At 40.1% G+C, this 16,625-nt stretch overlaps 2 protein-coding genes across 2 annotated transcripts in view; one reads left to right on the top strand and one right to left on the bottom strand.

Moving 5' to 3' along the window:
* The first annotated feature begins 198 nt into the window (after positions 1–198).
* arl8a (ADP-ribosylation factor-like 8A) lies at positions 199–8,672 on the top strand. The gene is made up of 7 exons (XM_081385396.1): positions 199–505; positions 2,748–2,828; positions 3,645–3,718; positions 4,459–4,552; positions 4,624–4,691; positions 5,617–5,687; positions 5,817–8,672. Exons 1-7 carry the CDS (start codon positions 383–385, stop codon positions 5,864–5,866), a joined length of 561 nt encoding a protein of 186 aa, XP_081241522.1. The 5' UTR covers positions 199–382; the 3' UTR covers positions 5,867–8,672.
* Positions 8,673–12,919: 4,247 nt separating this feature from the next.
* gpr37l1a (G protein-coupled receptor 37 like 1a) overlaps positions 12,920–16,625 on the bottom strand; it is a 4,007-nt gene continuing 301 nt past the window's right edge. Inside the window, exons 1-2 of the mRNA XM_081384391.1 lie at positions 16,267–16,625; positions 12,920–15,123 (exon numbers count right to left, since the gene is read on the bottom strand). The exon at positions 16,267–16,625 is cut by the window's right edge and continues 301 nt beyond it. Of these exons, the coding sequence (XP_081240517.1) occupies positions 14,248–15,123; positions 16,267–16,625 (1,235 nt within the window). The 3' untranslated portion in view covers positions 12,920–14,247. The remainder of the gene's footprint in view (positions 15,124–16,266) is intronic.

Genomic DNA, 16,625 nt, shown 5'->3' with positions numbered 1-16,625 from the left:
TATATATATATATATATATATATATATATATATATATATACACACACACACACACACACACACACACACACACACACACACACACACAGTCAATATAATTATGGGATATATTTGATATTATATTTTTCAGCGGTCTCGAGTTTATAAGAATGCTTTATTCTCTCCGTGTTATATCTGACATCTGTGTCGAAAACAACCGATGACGTCAGCGGCGTGTCTCCAGCAGGGGGCGCAGGCGCGAGTCGAGCGTGAGTGCGCATGCGCCGTGTCCCGCATTGTTTGGATCAGCTGTGCGTGGATCATCTGAAACCCCACCCAATGAGGAAGACGATCCGTGAGCAGCAGACCCGAGCCGCAGCCGAACCCCAGCCGAACCCGCACCATGATCGCGCTCTTCAACAAGCTGCTGGACTGGTTCAAGGCCCTGTTCTGGAAGGAGGAGATGGAGCTCACGCTGGTCGGACTGCAGTACTCGGGGAAAACCACTTTCGTCAACGTGATTGCGGTAATCAAGCGTTTCATTACAGGCCTCGGTCGAGGAGCGGGTCGCGTGACTGACGCGCGCTCCGGATTATAGAGAGATCGGACTCGATATCAGCATAATCATAATGTGTGCGATGATCGGATACAGTGTAGAAGAGACAGCGATACTGTAGATCAGATGCTACATCACTAGATACAGTGTGTCACTTACAGAATCATCAGACCATATGTGTCGGAGAAAGCGTTTAGCAGAGACATCAAGTCTGAACATCAGACACACTAGATCAGATTTAACATTCAACACGATATAGAAGATACAACAACAACATCAGACACAGTGTAGCAGATGCAGCATCATCAGATTCAACATCAGCCGATACAACATCTATTCGGCATCAGAAGATCAGATATGATGAGTCAAATACAGCTTCATCAGATCAGATACAGCGTTATTAGATCAGATCAGACAGACTGTGTCATGTTCACCCTCGCTAGATACAGCGTTTCAGATTCTACATCATCAGATCAGAATCAGCGACATCAGACACATACTGAAGATACAGCATCATCAGATACAGTGTGTCCGATCAGAACTGTAGGTTAGATACATCATCAGACATAGAAGATAAAACATCAGCATCAGATACAGCTTTATCAGATCAATGTATGATATTCCTGCTCGCTAGATTCAACGTTTCAGATACCACATCCTCAGATCAGACACAATGTAGCAGATTCAGCGTAATCAGATCACATATGACATCATCAGATCACATATGACATCATCAGACATAGAAGATAAAACATCAGCATCAGATACAGCTTTATCAGATCAATGTATGATATTCCTGCTCGCTAGATTCAACGTTTCAGATACCACATCCTCAGATCAGACACAATGTAGCAGATTCAGCGTAATCAGATCACATATGACATCATCAGATCACATATGACATCATCAGACATAGAAGATAAAACATCAGCATCAGATACAGCTTTATCAGATCAATGTATGATATTCCTGCTCGCTAGATTCAACGTTTCAGATACCACATCCTCAGATCAGACACAATGTAGCAGATTCAGCGTAATCAGATCACATATGACATCATCAGACATAGAAGATAAAACATCAGCATCAGATACAGCTTTATCAGATCACTGTATAATATTCGTGCTCGCTAGAGTCAGTGTTTCAGATACCACATCCTCAGATCAGACACAATGTAGCGTCATCAGATCACATATGACATCATCAGACAGAAGATAAAACATCAGCATCAGATACAGCTTTATCAGATCACTGTATAATATTCGTGCTCGCTAGAGTCAGTGTTTCAGATACCACATCCTCAGATCAGACACAATGTAGCAGATTCAGCGTAATCAGATCACATATGACATCATCAGACATAGAAGATAAAACATCAGCATCAGATACAGCTTTATCAGATCACTGTATGATATTCCTGCTCGCTAGAGTCAGTGTTTCAGATACCACATCCTCAGATCAGACACAATGTAGCGTCATCAGATCACATATGACATCATCAGACATAGAAGATAAAACATCAGCATCAGATACAGCTTTATCAGATCAATGTATGATATTCCTGCTCGCTAGAGTCAGTGTTTCAGATACGACATCCTCAGATCAGACACAATGTAGCAGATTCAGCTAATCAGATCACATATGACATCATCAGATCACATATGACATCATCAGACATAGAAGATAAAACATCAGCATCAGATACAGCTTTATCAGATCACTGTATAATATTCGTGCTCGCTAGAGTCAGTGTTTCAGATACGACATCCTCAGATCAGACACAATGTAGCTTCATCAGATCACATATGACATCATCAGACACAAAACATACAGCATCATCAGATACAGTGTGTCATACTTTATAATCAGGAACATGTTGTGCATCAGCAGATCAGATACAGTAATGAGGACACAATGTGTCAGATTCTGCATTATTATTCGTTTATCTGACACAATGTATCGCTTTAGACTCTTTGTGTCTGATTTAAACATCTCACAGCGATCAGATGACATGTTGATCAGCTGACCCAGTTTCTCAACCAATCAGCATGTGGCATTCTGTCTAGTCGGAGACATGTTCACGTGTTTGAGACAGACACACACACACACACTCAGGAAGGTCATTGGTGCATGAATCCAGGTGTTTAGGGCCTGCGAGTGAGTCAGGTGTCAGTGACATCACTTCCTGTGGTCTCTCTCTCTCGTCCTGCAGTCGGGGCAGTTCAGCGAAGACATGATCCCTACGGTCGGCTTCAACATGCGCAAGATCACCAAGGGGAACGTCACCATCAAGGTCAGGCCATCGTCTCGTCACATGTTCTGTGCGCAACCCGAGTTTCACTATTACACATGACTATTACCCTTCATCCTTCTCCCACACTTCCTAACGCATCTTTCCCTCGCGCCGCACAATCACCCCAAGCCCTACAATTATACTGCTTTATGTACAGAAAGCTTATTTTATTTCATTTTGATTATATTTTTATATATTTTTTGGGGAGATTTAAAATTTTTATTTGTTTATTTACCTTTAAATGACTAGATTTTATCAATAAATAATTCATAATTTAAAAACATTCCTCACATTCTTTCAACTTAAATTCAAAATAACTCACAGTTTCACGCATGACCCTTTTAATCCAGCTCTAGATATCTTACACTGGGTGTCTTTGCCGACCTCTTGTGGATCATAATAATAATAAGATGATATTCCATAACTCTAGACGGGCTTATATCTCTATATGGAGCAAATGAGCGGTTCCTCTGGGTCCTAAAGCCAGTTCACTGCAGTGTGAATTCACATACACATGTAGACATTATAAAATCATTTTTTGGTGAAGTTTTAGTTTGAATTTTGAGCATTTTTATGTTTTTCTATGTGAACTGAAGCATTCCTGAGGGGGTCAGATTGAGCCGAGAATGAAGGATTTGTTACTTTTTAAAATTTCAACCACAAAACTCTTCAAATCCATTCAGTTGTTTTTGCATGTGTGTATTCTTGGTTCAAGTGTGACAAAAGTCCTCTGATGAACACTGAATTAAAAAGTGACCCGAGGGAAGGAAGATTATGAAAATGGTAAATGCAGTGATTGTGTGTGTTGTGTTGCAGTTGTGGGACATCGGCGGCCAGCCGCGCTTCCGGAGCATGTGGGAGCGATACTGTCGCGGCGTCAGCGCTATAGTGTGAGTGTAGAACCCTCTTTCAATTCAGTTCATTTCCATTCATGTTTATTTGTAGAGCGCTTTTCACAACACTCATCATTCACAGCAGCTTTACAGAAAGTGCATGAGTCCACATTACAGTTTACAGTGTCTGATATCAGAGGAAACTGAACATATACAAAATCACAGTTAGCTAAAAATGTATTATTTTAAACAATGTAATATTTTAATGCAGAAACAATGAGCTCAATGAAGTAATGAATAGTTGTTTATTAACAAATGATTATGACATTTGTGACCCTGGACCACAAAACCAGTCACAAGGGTCATTTTTTTTTTTTTTTTTTTTTGATTTATACATAATCTGAAAGCTGAATAAATAATCTTTCCAGTGATGTATGGTTTGCTAGGACAATATTTAGCCGAGATACAACTATTGAAAATCTGGAATCTGAGGGAGCAAAAAAATCGAAATATTGAGAAAATCTCCTTTAAAGTTGTTCATTAATGTTGGTGATTGTGCTGCATTCACTCACAAAAATACATGTTTTATATATTTACGGTAGGAAATTTACTAAATATCTTCATGGAACATGATCTTTACTGAATATCCTGATGATTTTTGGCATAAAAGAAAAAAGGATAATTTTCACCCATACGATGTATTGTTGGCTATTGCCACAGATAAACCAGTGCGACTCGAGACTGGTTTAGTGGTCCAGGGTCACATTTAGAAAACTGTGTCTCATGGTGTCCTGCAGGTACATGGTAGACGCGGCCGACCCCGAGAAGATCGAGGCGTCCAAGAACGAGCTGCACAACCTGCTGGACAAGCCGCAGCTGCAGGGCATCCCCGTGAGTGCCGACTCTGCTCATGTTTATTACATCACTGTGACGTGATCCTGAACGTGTCCGTCTGCCCTCAGGTGCTGGTTCTGGGAAATAAGCGGGATCTTTCCGGAGCTCTGGACGAGAAGGAGCTCATCGAGAGAATGTGAGTTCACACACACACACACACACCTCCGTCATGTGATCAGATCCGGTCGCGACACTAATGTATGACGACAGCGATTACTCTAGTTTTAGGTAAACAACATATTTCAGCCAGATAATTCAGGAATGTGGAATATTTTTTTAATCAGACGAGTTTCAAACTTTGATAGCCGTGTTGCAGAAATTGTTGCCTATTTTTAAAAGTAGTTATTGCCAGAAAATAGCAACATTTTACTCAGAAATATTTCAAAGTTTACTAACGGAGCTGATAAAATTGCTAATTTTTATTTTTTTTTTGATGAGAATATGACAATTTGTCTTTCACTCAGTTATAATATATTTATTTATTTATGTATTTAAAAATACAAGAAATCATTATTTTTGAAATATTTAAAAATGTGTGTAAGCTTTAGTATATATTGCTAGAAAATAGTGAATTCACATCAGCGTTTTAATCAAATAAGTTTAGAAATGTGCTAACAGGGTTGCAAAAGTACAACTTTCATTACAGATTTTTTAAAACAATGACAAATAATTCAGCATGCAGAATATTTCTTTAAAATATAAAAAAATTCTTGTTTAAAAATACAAGAAGTCATTGTTAACATTTTTTATTTAATTTTCAGTATTTATTACTACAAAATAGCAAAATCACATCAGCGTTTTAATCAGAGAATTATTAAAGCGTGTGGAATATTGTCTTTCCCTCAGTTATAAAATATTTATATTTTTAATGCATTTAAAACTACAAGAAATAAGCATTCCCAGAGTAACGGATGGCATGAGAAGTGAAGAAGCGGTTGAAGGTGAAGTTTTAAAGCGCCTGTGAGGCTTAAAATGCCACATTAAAATATTCTATATAAATATGAATAAAGTTAATTTTAGATGCGATGGATATGATCTGACATGTAACGTGTGATCTACAGGAACCTGTCGGCCATCCAGGACAGAGAGATCTGCTGTTACTCCATCTCCTGCAAGGAGAAGGACAACATCGGTAAGACTGCACTAACATACTTTCACACCAGATGCTACTGTACCTTTAAGACATCAGTGAGCTCTGTGATTGGCTGCTCATAGTTTATCTGGGCGGGGCATGTGTTAATGAGCGTGTTGTGTGTTCCAGACATCACACTACAGTGGCTGATCCAGCACTCACGAACCCGGCGGAGCTGAGGAGGCGGAGCTTGCGTCTGATTGGAGGAACCACATCATGTGATCAACTGTATTTTAGGCGCTCTTGATTTCATTCTAAACAAACAAGCATCCGCCCCTCCTTATAAACTAATTTTCATCATTTACATTGTTTATTTTTGTTTTTACTTGAATGTGCTTTTTTAACAGTTCATCATGAAGTCCGGACGTGTCACATGACACGTTTCGTTCGTGCGCGTCGCTCTGCGTGTTTTTTGCTCGGGGACTTGATCAAACCTTAACCGACGCCCACAGCATCTGGTCACGTGATTCACGGAGGCCGCCATCTTGTTTAAACGTCGTGAGAACGTTCACTGGGAGAATTCTCCAATTTTCACTGTTTTAGCATCATTAGCCTGTTAGCGCGACCTGCTACGAATGTGACATCATCGTAAAAGTGACGTAAACGGCTTTGTTGACATTAACAGTCATTTACGAAGTCAACTTTTAATCATTCAACAAAGTTGTGCGTTTGCGACTTCAATGTTTTGAAGTTGATGTAGCGAAGTTGACTTTGACAGAGTCCTTTACGAAGTCATTCCCACCAATGTGACATCATCTAGGTTTGCGCTAATCGCGCAACGTTACGAAATCTGTCATTTTATCGGAAAGCACACAAATCCGTCTGAAGAGTTTTAACGTGTCCGGATGAAGGTTTTATACGTTTCCTCCAAGTCGCCATGACGACAGCGTTGTGTCGAAGACATTGGTGGGTTGTCATGCCAACTGCGTTTCCATTGCGTCGAGTTTCAGGAAAGACCCGTGGATCATTGCGCAAATAAAAACAGCGGAGATGTGCCGAATATCGTGCAGCCGGCGTCCAACGCTGTTCATATTGGGGAGGTTTTTCTCGCTTTATTTCGTTTAGTTTTTCGTCGCATGTGTGGACGTTTTTGGCCTAAATCGTAGGGGTTTATAAACGTGTTGGTAGATTATACATATGTAAATTTACATATTTTTTCATTGTTTTTGGTTGTTTTTGCCATATTTTTACTCATGTTTTTTCACAGTGTTTTCCAACTGGATTATGTAAATAGCAACTTAAACCAAATGAGATCTCCCGGCGTTTGTCCTGTTGTGATTAGCTTCCTGAGATAATAATCATAATCATCATAATCATAATAATAAAGAAGACCCCGCTCATATTCACAGCAGTCTGAACAAACGGATTGTGAGTGTGAGTGTGTGTGTGTGAGTGTGTGTGTGTGTGAGTGAGTGATTGTGTCACGTGCACTAGAATAATATTTACTTTATAATTGCAGCCAGTTTATTGTTGATTTTTCGCAACTGCAAATCATTTTATATTCATATCCGCTAATGTTTTGATTTGTTATGATTTCATAGGGTGCGCGTGCATCTAAACCTTGTCTACACGAGGGCGAACGACACAATGCGACAAAACGCCGATAATCAACAAAGCTACACTGCTAGCACAGCGGCTAGCTTAAAGCCGGTTACGAAGTTGACTTTGACGTTCATGTGATCACTCTGGTTACCGAAGTTATTTACACTACAACTGCTAACTTGGTATTAGCATCATTGTCATTGAAAAGTGACGTAAACAGTATTAAAAGTCATTTAACGAAGTTGTGCGTTTCTGACATAGACAGCTTTATTATAATACGATAAAGACGATTTAACGAATTTGAATATTCCGCGTCTTTAAGAAGTCACCTTGTTTTGTTTATTATGGACTTTATTAAGAGTCAACTTTGTTGATTGTTATGTTTTAATCAAGCGGTGAAGTGGTTTCCAAGCGCACAACTTAGTTACGCAACAAGAAGTTCATAAATTACTATTGAAGTTCACTTCGTAATGACTTTGTTTTAATGACTTTGTCGAAATTAACTTAAAGCATGCATTTAATGAATGACAACTTTATTATAATGAAGGCGATGTAGCAAAGTTTATAACAAAGTCCTTTATAAAGTCACGTTTTGTTTATTTTGGAAAGTCAACTTTGTTGATTATAACAAAGTCATTTGCGAAGTCAACCTAACGAAGTTACGTTCATAATATAGTCAAGTGATAAAGTGGTTTGCAAGCACACAAATTACACAACACCAAGTTCGTAATGACTTTGTTGAAGTTCACGTACGAAGTCAAACTAACGAAGTCAACTTTGTTGATAATAACAATTTACGTTTGTCATTCTAATGAAGTTCATAATCTATTCGCAACATTGTTACGTGAGTTTGTGAATGACTTCGTAAAAGTCACTTGTGAAGTCAGTCTGACGATGATTATAATGTCGCGAGCGCTTTGTTGATTATAACGGCCTTTTTTCGTGTTGCGTGACTCAAAATTAGATTTCTGCTGCTCATATTTCCACCTGTCACCAGTTCATCTGGACTCTCATGATCTTCTGAATGTGTGTTGGTTTAATTATTTTTCATGTCTTAATTAAATGTGGCCATAATGTTTCTTTTGATGTGTCATTGTTTTAATTGTTTGTAGCAGAGTCGCTCTTTTGTTTGCTGGGGAATCATGTGACTTTACACTGGTGACCCGCTGCACGGCTCATTATGGGATGGAGCAGGTTGCCATGGTTACTGTATAAACCGAGTTGTGATTGGAGCGCGATTCTTTTATCCCCTCTTTATATGGACCAGACAGTAACTTTTTACAGCAGTCAGTCACATAACAAGTGTTTCTGTACAAGACTCCATCAGTCGAGTTGTTCATTTGGGATCTTTCTATTCTCTCGTACTCGCGGTGATAACTGTACATGTTGTTCTTGTTATTTACAGATTATTTAAAAATGAAATTAAATGATTTCCCTATCAGAGCCGCTGTTTCTTCTCTCTTTCAGTCAAGATGTGTTTGATTTCATTTTAATTTGGGTCTAGTTCAATGATACTGGATTAGAAATGTACTTTCATTTAATTTCAGAAAAGCATACTAACATACTATATTTCTGCAGGATGTAGTATGTACTGTGCAGCATTTTTTATTTAGTCTACTTGCATACTAAGTGATCTACAGCACTACACCTTTTACTGTATCCCACAATGCATTGTGCTCAACCTTCCCTTGTTTAAGTATGCACTGCAGTATAAGTTACACACAGAAGTAAACAGCAGCAGTATGCGAGTCTTCGTCGTCACCAGCAGAGGTCAGTCGACACACAAATATTTCTCTCATTATTTATTAAATAAGACTCTCTGTGCAGTTTTTTACTCTGAAGATTAACCGAACGTTTATTAATGTGACGTCAACTATAAAAATTGTTCTTTAAAACATTCTGTTGTTATTAACCTGCCTGTTTAATTAAAAGTAATTAATTTTGTCCCTAAAGAAATGCTTTTATTAATTGATTTCATCACAGATAATCTCCGTAGCAACAACGCACACTGACGTATCGGTGAGTTTCGCGCTCTTTTCTTTTTTATATATAGATATTTTTTATTTCAATAAATAATCATTTTCAACAAACAGCAACAAAGACATACAGTTGATATATAAGGGAGTTAAGACCATCACATAAACACAATAGTATTATTTATTACAATAAAAATGACATTTTCGTCATAACGGTCGTTATATTCCCAGAGATAAACAAACGCTCGCGTAACGGACCGGTCCAAAACCGACAGCAGCGAGGGGTCTGACGGGATGAAAAGCAGCGAGGGGTCTGACGGGATGAAAAGCTGGCTTTAGCAAGTTAACTGGGATTGTTTGAGCTCATTCATCCCGTCAGACCCCTCGCTGATGTTGGTTTTGGACCGGTCCGGTTGGCTCCGTTATTCAGCTGGTAGGATGTGAGAAGGTCAGAGATCAGAGTGTTGTCATGGAGACGGTGCCAGCGTGACTTGCCGGATGTGTCACCCATAGACATATTTTGTATGTATTTATTATGTCTATGGTGTGACCCACCGGGCTCATGCCAGCGGTCGGTTCCGCCGAGCCCAACTATGATCGCAATTTCCATTGAACTCTATTGGAAACGACGGAACTTGCGACCGTAGCTGGCTTTGGGAAACGCGGCCCTGATCGGGTTTCCACGGCGATCTCACACAGAGCTTCAATCTTCCTCAGTGGAACAAAACAAACAGTGTGTCAGAGCCGTCAACCCACACAAAACACACACACAACTCTTAAATGAATATATAATGAACACACTATAGGGTCTCTGAGGAGATTTTCACCAAACGTATTTACTTTAACAACCGTTGTGTGTTTTACCTCAAAAATATTAAAATGCGTTTTATTATCGGACACTTTAATTCTATTGAATGTGGATATGGTGTATTTGAATGGTATTTTGACGTCTCTGTTGTTGTGCAGTTCTGTGTCATTCATGATTTCACATCTGTGAACAGAATCCCCCTCTGTGAGCCAGTGTGTGGGCTCTGAGTTTAAGGACAAACTGTCCCCAGAAGTCAGATAAATGTGACAAAACCTCCTTTTGTGGACAGTTCATGTGGGAAAATTGATTTGATTAAAAATAGCTGGAATGTTTGAGTTAGTCTCACAGTTAGCTATGATATGTGCATATTTTTGTGAAAAAAAATCAGGAATTTTGTAAGTTTTCGTCTGCATTTTCACTTTGTGCTATAGATGCGTAACATTGATTGTGTAACATTAACTACATTGATCTATTGATGTTTTCAGACTTATGTTTTTTACTTTTCTGATGTAACAAGTACTGTAACACTTTATAGGCCTAAGTAACGTGCATTACGTAATCAGATTACTTTTCTGATGTAACAAGTAACATTATAAGAAACGTGCATTTCGTAATCAGATTACTTTTCTGATGTAACAAGTAACACATTATAAGTAACGTGCATTACGTAATCAGATTACTTTTCTGATGTAACGAGTAGCTTAACACATTTAAGTAACGTGCATTACGTAATCAGATTACTTTTCTGATGTAACAAGTAACACATATAAGTAACGTGCATTTTGTAATCAGATTACTTTTCTGATGTAACAAGTAACACATAAGTAACGTGCATTACGTAATCAGATTACTTTTCTGATGTAACAAGTAACACATAAGTAACGTGCATTACGTAATCAGATTACTTTTCTGATGTAACAAGTAACACATAAGTAACGTGCATTACGTAATCAGATTACTTTTCTGATGTAACAAGTAACATTATAAGAAACGTGCATTACGTAATCAGATTACTTTTCTGATGTAACAAGTAACACATAAGTAACGTGCATTTCGTAATCAGATTACTTTTCTGATGTAACAAGTAACATTATAACTAACGTGCATTACGTAATCAGATTACTTTTCTGATGTAACAAGTAACACATTATAAGAAACGTGCATTACGTAATCAGATTACTTTTCTGATGTAACAAGTAACACATTATAAGTAACGTGCATTACGTAATCAGATTACTTTTCTGATGTAACAAGTAACACATTATAAGAAACGTGCATTACGTAATCAGATTACCTTTCTGATGTAACAAGTAACAAATTTTAAGTAATATATATTACGTGATCAGTTTTTGATGTAACAAGTAACACATTTTAAGTAATAAGTAATTTTTTGATGTAACAGCCAATTACAATAACACAAATACATTTATTTACAACAAAAGTGACTGCAGATGAAGTATTTTAAAGAACAACAGTCACAGTAATAGTATGAATTGTAGCTTGTGCATCAATTTAGTGGACAGATGATTCATCAGAATTTCTTCCCATTCTCAAATCAATATTTGGGAAATTTACTTGGAAAATGGAACAATGATATGACTCCTTACATGTTACTTGATGTTACAACTTTTAAAATTATAATTAGTAGTTGGTTTTTAAAGGAACACGCCGACTTTTTGGGACTTTATCTTATTCACCGTATCCCCCAGAGTTAGATAAGTCCACACCCTTCTCATCTCCGTGCGTGCCGTAACTCTGTCTGACGCTCCCACCGCTAGCCTAGCTTAGCACAAAGACTGGAGGTAAACGGCTAGTCACAACGTGTGCAAATAACAAGGTCACATGAGACACAGCCATAATCACTCCGCCCAAGTAGCAGTGCTTCGCCTTCTGAGAATATAGTTCCCAGTGTGTATACGGTTAGAAGATGGCTGTGTCTCATGTGACCTTGTTATTTGCACACGCTGTGACTATACAAATCACAACATGTAAATAGGAGAATGTTGGCGTTATTTTGTCACTTATTGGGAGCAGTATGCTATCTGGAGCCATTTACCTCCTGTCTTTGTGCTAAGCTAGGCTAGCGGTGTGTGCGTCAGACAGAGTTACGACACACACGGAGATGAGAAGGGTGTGTGTGGACTCATCTAACTCTGGGGGATACGGTGAATAAGCTAAAGTCCCAAAAAGTCGGCGTGTTCCTTTAAAATACACAAACGTTTTATATATATTTAGAGTATATTTCTAAAACATATTTCATACATAATGTTTTACAAAGTCATTAATATAATTTATTCATTTGCCTTTGACATTTAACACAATTTCCCCATTTTTCTCTTTCAGTTCAAAGACTCAAGTTCGCGTTGCTGGTGACATGTTTATATATCGCGCAACCTGAAGATCATGGGTTTGATGGCGCCGTCGCCCCTCAAATACTGAGGTTTGTTCCCGCCACACGACTAAACTTCAAACACTTGCACCCCAAAAATGCAGGACATAGACCCGACTTCCCTGAAAGTGTGAAACACACTCTTGACCTCATTTTGTGTGGTTCAGCGCAGCACAGAGCGTTTAATCTCCCCCGGATTACTTGTTGCCCACATCAGCGCGAGCGCCCCGTCTCTATGGCGAGAGAAAAGGCGCCGGAGAATGTGGAGTCTGTTTCTGGTCTGCTAATGTTCGAGTCTGAATGCCGAGAGCCGGCGTGTGACAGTCGCGTAGCAACTCGCTATTGATATTCAGCGCGGGGGCCGCGGCTCGGGAACAATACGGCCCTTATGGGCCCCACGACTCCTCCTGAGAATCTACTGTAGGAGGGAAGTCTCAGCAGCTCAACTGTGTGTGCGACTCACTCAGACAGATAAACACACAGAGTGTGCAAAACAAAGGCTTATGTGACAGACTCAGACTCTTTTAAACCTTTATTGGCTGCAACCAAGTACAAAAACAAATACAAAAAGATATGGCGCTAACAATCTGTTCAGCAAATGCTATTATAATCATTTCTAACGTGTTAAAGAGTCTTTTCTTATAGTTCATAGAGTCAGTCGTCTCTGCACAGAGCGATCAGTTCCAGCAGAGAATCAGACGGTAAAACACTAAATCTGAAAAGGCACATTTTCATTCTCAGAGTTCGAAAACAAAAGGCAATTTTAAAGATAGAAAACACTAAGTGCATAAAAATGTTCAAGTTTGCCGTAAATCATGTCCATCCAGCAGTACAATATATCTGTGCATAAACAACATATTATTGGTTAGAATGGTTAGAATTTGAAAAGAAGTGAATGTATTTCTATAGAGATTGGACTGAAGCTCGTTCAGCCGGATCCAGCAGCTGTTTTTACAGGGGTAGTGTTAAGAGTTTATTTCACGTGGAGAAAGTCACACATGTTTGGAACGAGTGAATGACGACAGATGATTATTTTAGTGTGAACTGTCGCTTTAACCCTCTGGTGCTCTTCACGCGGCGGTCAAAAATGACCGAATTTTATTCCAATGAAAGGAATGTACTATTTTAGTTTGATAATGGTTTTAATTTAATATTTTGTATTTTTAGGGGATTTTATGGTACTACATTATATTTATGCTGTATTTATTCACGTTCTGAGCATAGACCTGAAAATTTTATTTCCAACTTAAACTGGTAAATCTTGAATGCTTTAGATCACAGACTGAAGTTTGATCTGTTTTTAAGACGACACTTGGCAGATTATTGCTGGAGTGAAAAAAGTTTTAAAAAGTGAGCTTAAAAAAAAGTTACAGAATTTTACGTTTGTTGTTATGAAAAATGCACAAAAATACTACTTTCCATTTTTATATGAAATCTATACTTTCAAAAACAGGTTTTACTCTAAAACTGCAAGAAAATCAAAACCTTAAATCTAAACAAGTAGTGTTCCACATGTGAGGTTGATATCTCAGTAAATGAGCGTTCAGTGAGATGTTGTTCGGCTGCAGTACCAAACGCTTCCACTAGAGGAAACTCGTCTCGCATTCGTTTCCAATGCGCCATTTTTGACCGTGAGGAGCTCAAGTGTGACTATTGTTTACAGCACCATTTAACCTGTTCGAATTATGTCCATGATTTTTGTGTTTAACTTCACATAGCAAGTGCCGAAACCTTTTTACCAAATTTCGTACAATTCCGATGAAGTAAAAAAAAAAAAAAAATGACCGAAGAGTGTTAGTGATGGACGATATTTCCTTCACAGTTTTTAAGAAAACACGTTCCGGATCAACACGGCGTTCCGATGATCAGCTCAACCGGAGCGTCCTTGACTTTATCGAAGAACTCCGTGGGCGACGTTCCCGACACGACCTTCAGCTTCTCCTCCTGTACGGGCGATGAAAGTGACGAGGAGACAGCGGTTGCGTTGGTGGACGAAGACGTGGACGAAGAATCCGGCGGGAGACACTCGTCGCAACAGCAGCAGCAACAGTCCATAAACGCCTGGCCGAGAGAACGACTGACGCAGAGCAGCAAAACGGGTGTCGCCGCAGCGCGAACGAACAACAGGAACTGGCCAATCAGAGCGAGGAGAGCAAGCGTAGCCACGCCCACTTCCACTCCCGCGGACGCCAACACAATATTCCAAGCGTTTTCCGGCAAACTGCACACGGCATATACGGTTGCTAATGCCACCACCGTATGTGTTAGCTGACGCTCCCACCGCTGCTTCTTCGGAGACGTTGATGCGGATGACGCCGCAGATGACGGGCGTTTCTCGTCGGCGACGTGTCGCGTTAGCAACTGACACGCGCCGGTGAACAACAGCGGCAGGCAGAAGAAGCACCCGAATCTCCACCACATCCGTGCCTCACTGTACGTTAGCACTAGCGAGTATAGCGTCTCGGGCAACGCCGCGGACGGCTCCTGGCTACACGAGTCCAACGGCAGACCCGTCCGCGGAGACACTCGCTGCTCCAAACGCCACATCAGCAGCTCCGGCGCCGCCAGAACCAGAGACCCGACCCAGATCACCGACAGCTTGGCCAGGATGGACTGGCAGGACTCGACCCGCGGCGGCCGTGCCTGAACGCTAGTGACCGCGTGGAAGCGGTCGATGCTGAGCGCGCACAGAGTGAACGTGGTCACGCCGAGAGACGTCACCTGAAAGACACGGCGGCAAAACACACGTCAGGAAAATCACCAAAATATGGAATCATCATGGTACCAAAACACCACTAACAACACGGCATTAATGCAGTTAAACATTGTTTGACCCAGCATGGTAAAAACATGTTTTTGTGGATGCATATCATGCTAAAACTTCTACCATGGTCATACTATTAATTTGGAGATGTACCATGGTAAAGAAAAAAAACATGGGGGCCATGGTAAAGCCATGTATTTTGATCATGTACAGTGCTGATACTATGTTTTTGGTATCATATATCATAGTAAAAAATTATACTATGATCTTGAACATGCACCATGGTAAAAGCATGATTTTTGGACATGTACTGTGATAAAAGCTTTTTTTTTTTACATCTACCATGCTGATACTATGTTTTTGAACTCATATAATGGTAAAACTGGACATCTACAATGGTGATATGAGAATAGGTATGAAAAATAAAAATAGGGATGAAATTCAGGGTGATTGGGACACATTTGCCATTGAGATGACTTGCATGTCCTAATCACCCTGAATTCCCCCTAACGGTTGCTTTTCCCACGTGACTGTTTTATACAGAATCTTGAGTGGATTTGCATCTCATCTAATATGTTAATTTCCTGTCATATAAGAATGTCTTAGGGCAGCAGAAGTGGGTCAACAGACACGCTAACAGACAACCCTGCCCTTAAAACACACTCAAAACACTCATTCAACACGCTAATGGACCCAATTAGTGCCGCTAATTACCCGGAGTTCTCATTTACATGACAATAGCGAGAGCTGGTGCTTCAAAGAGGAGGCAGGAAAATCAACTCAAGAAACTACTACAGCACAATGACACACACACACTGTGATTAACGACTCAAATTAATGCGTCTGTTTACTTTAATGGTTTTCTGCACAAGGCACCATTGTAATTTGGTTTCTGATAGAAAGTTTGTTAATTAAACAGACAGAGAGATGTGTATAACCGGTCCTACTCGACCCGCTCGGAGCGGGATTCGAACCGAGGTGACACAGATGTTCTGGTTCGAATCCCGCACGGAGCGGGTCGAGAAGCACCTGCTACATGTGCATTAGATTTATAAACACATTGATTGATTAATTAATTGCTCGATTATTAGCTCACACACCTCCACATATGGCACTATCCTGCAGGACAGATCTCCCATAAGCCTCCTCTTGGTCAGCTCGTTGAAGATCACCACCGGCAGGCAGAAGAACAGGACCGTGAAGTCCCAGAGCGCCAGGCTGGCCAGCGCGCAGTGCCACGTGCTCTTCAGGTGATAGCTGTGCCACACGATACACATCAGCGCCAGATTACCCACAATGCCCGCGGAGAACACGGTGAGCGCGAGCAGCATGACCGCGTAGGCGCTGTACGACTCCTCCGTTATCGGGAATAACGGGTTGTGAACGCGAAGCGAACCGTTAAACGTTCTCGGTGTGGTGAAGAACGGGTCGGGTTGCCGTTCGCGCTGTTTGGATCGGG

The sequence above is a fragment of the Scardinius erythrophthalmus genome (assembly GCF_964197995.2).
Source record: "Scardinius erythrophthalmus genome assembly, chromosome: 14".
Lineage (NCBI taxonomy): Eukaryota > Metazoa > Chordata > Actinopteri > Cypriniformes > Leuciscidae > Scardinius > Scardinius erythrophthalmus.
The sequence above is the reverse complement of the archived record's forward strand: the minus strand, read 5'-3'. Positions and strand labels throughout refer to the sequence as shown.

Coding starts and splice junctions, on each gene's coding strand:
- arl8a (XM_081385396.1), top strand. CDS start 383: ATGATCGCGCTCTTCAACAAGCTGCTGGACTGGTTCAAGGCCCTGTTC. Junction 506..2,747: donor CTTTCGTCAACGTGATTGCG/GTAATCAAGCGT, acceptor CTCGTCCTGCAG/TCGGGGCAGTTCAGCGAAGA. Junction 4,553..4,623: donor CGCAGCTGCAGGGCATCCCC/GTGAGTGCCGAC, acceptor GTCTGCCCTCAG/GTGCTGGTTCTGGGAAATAA.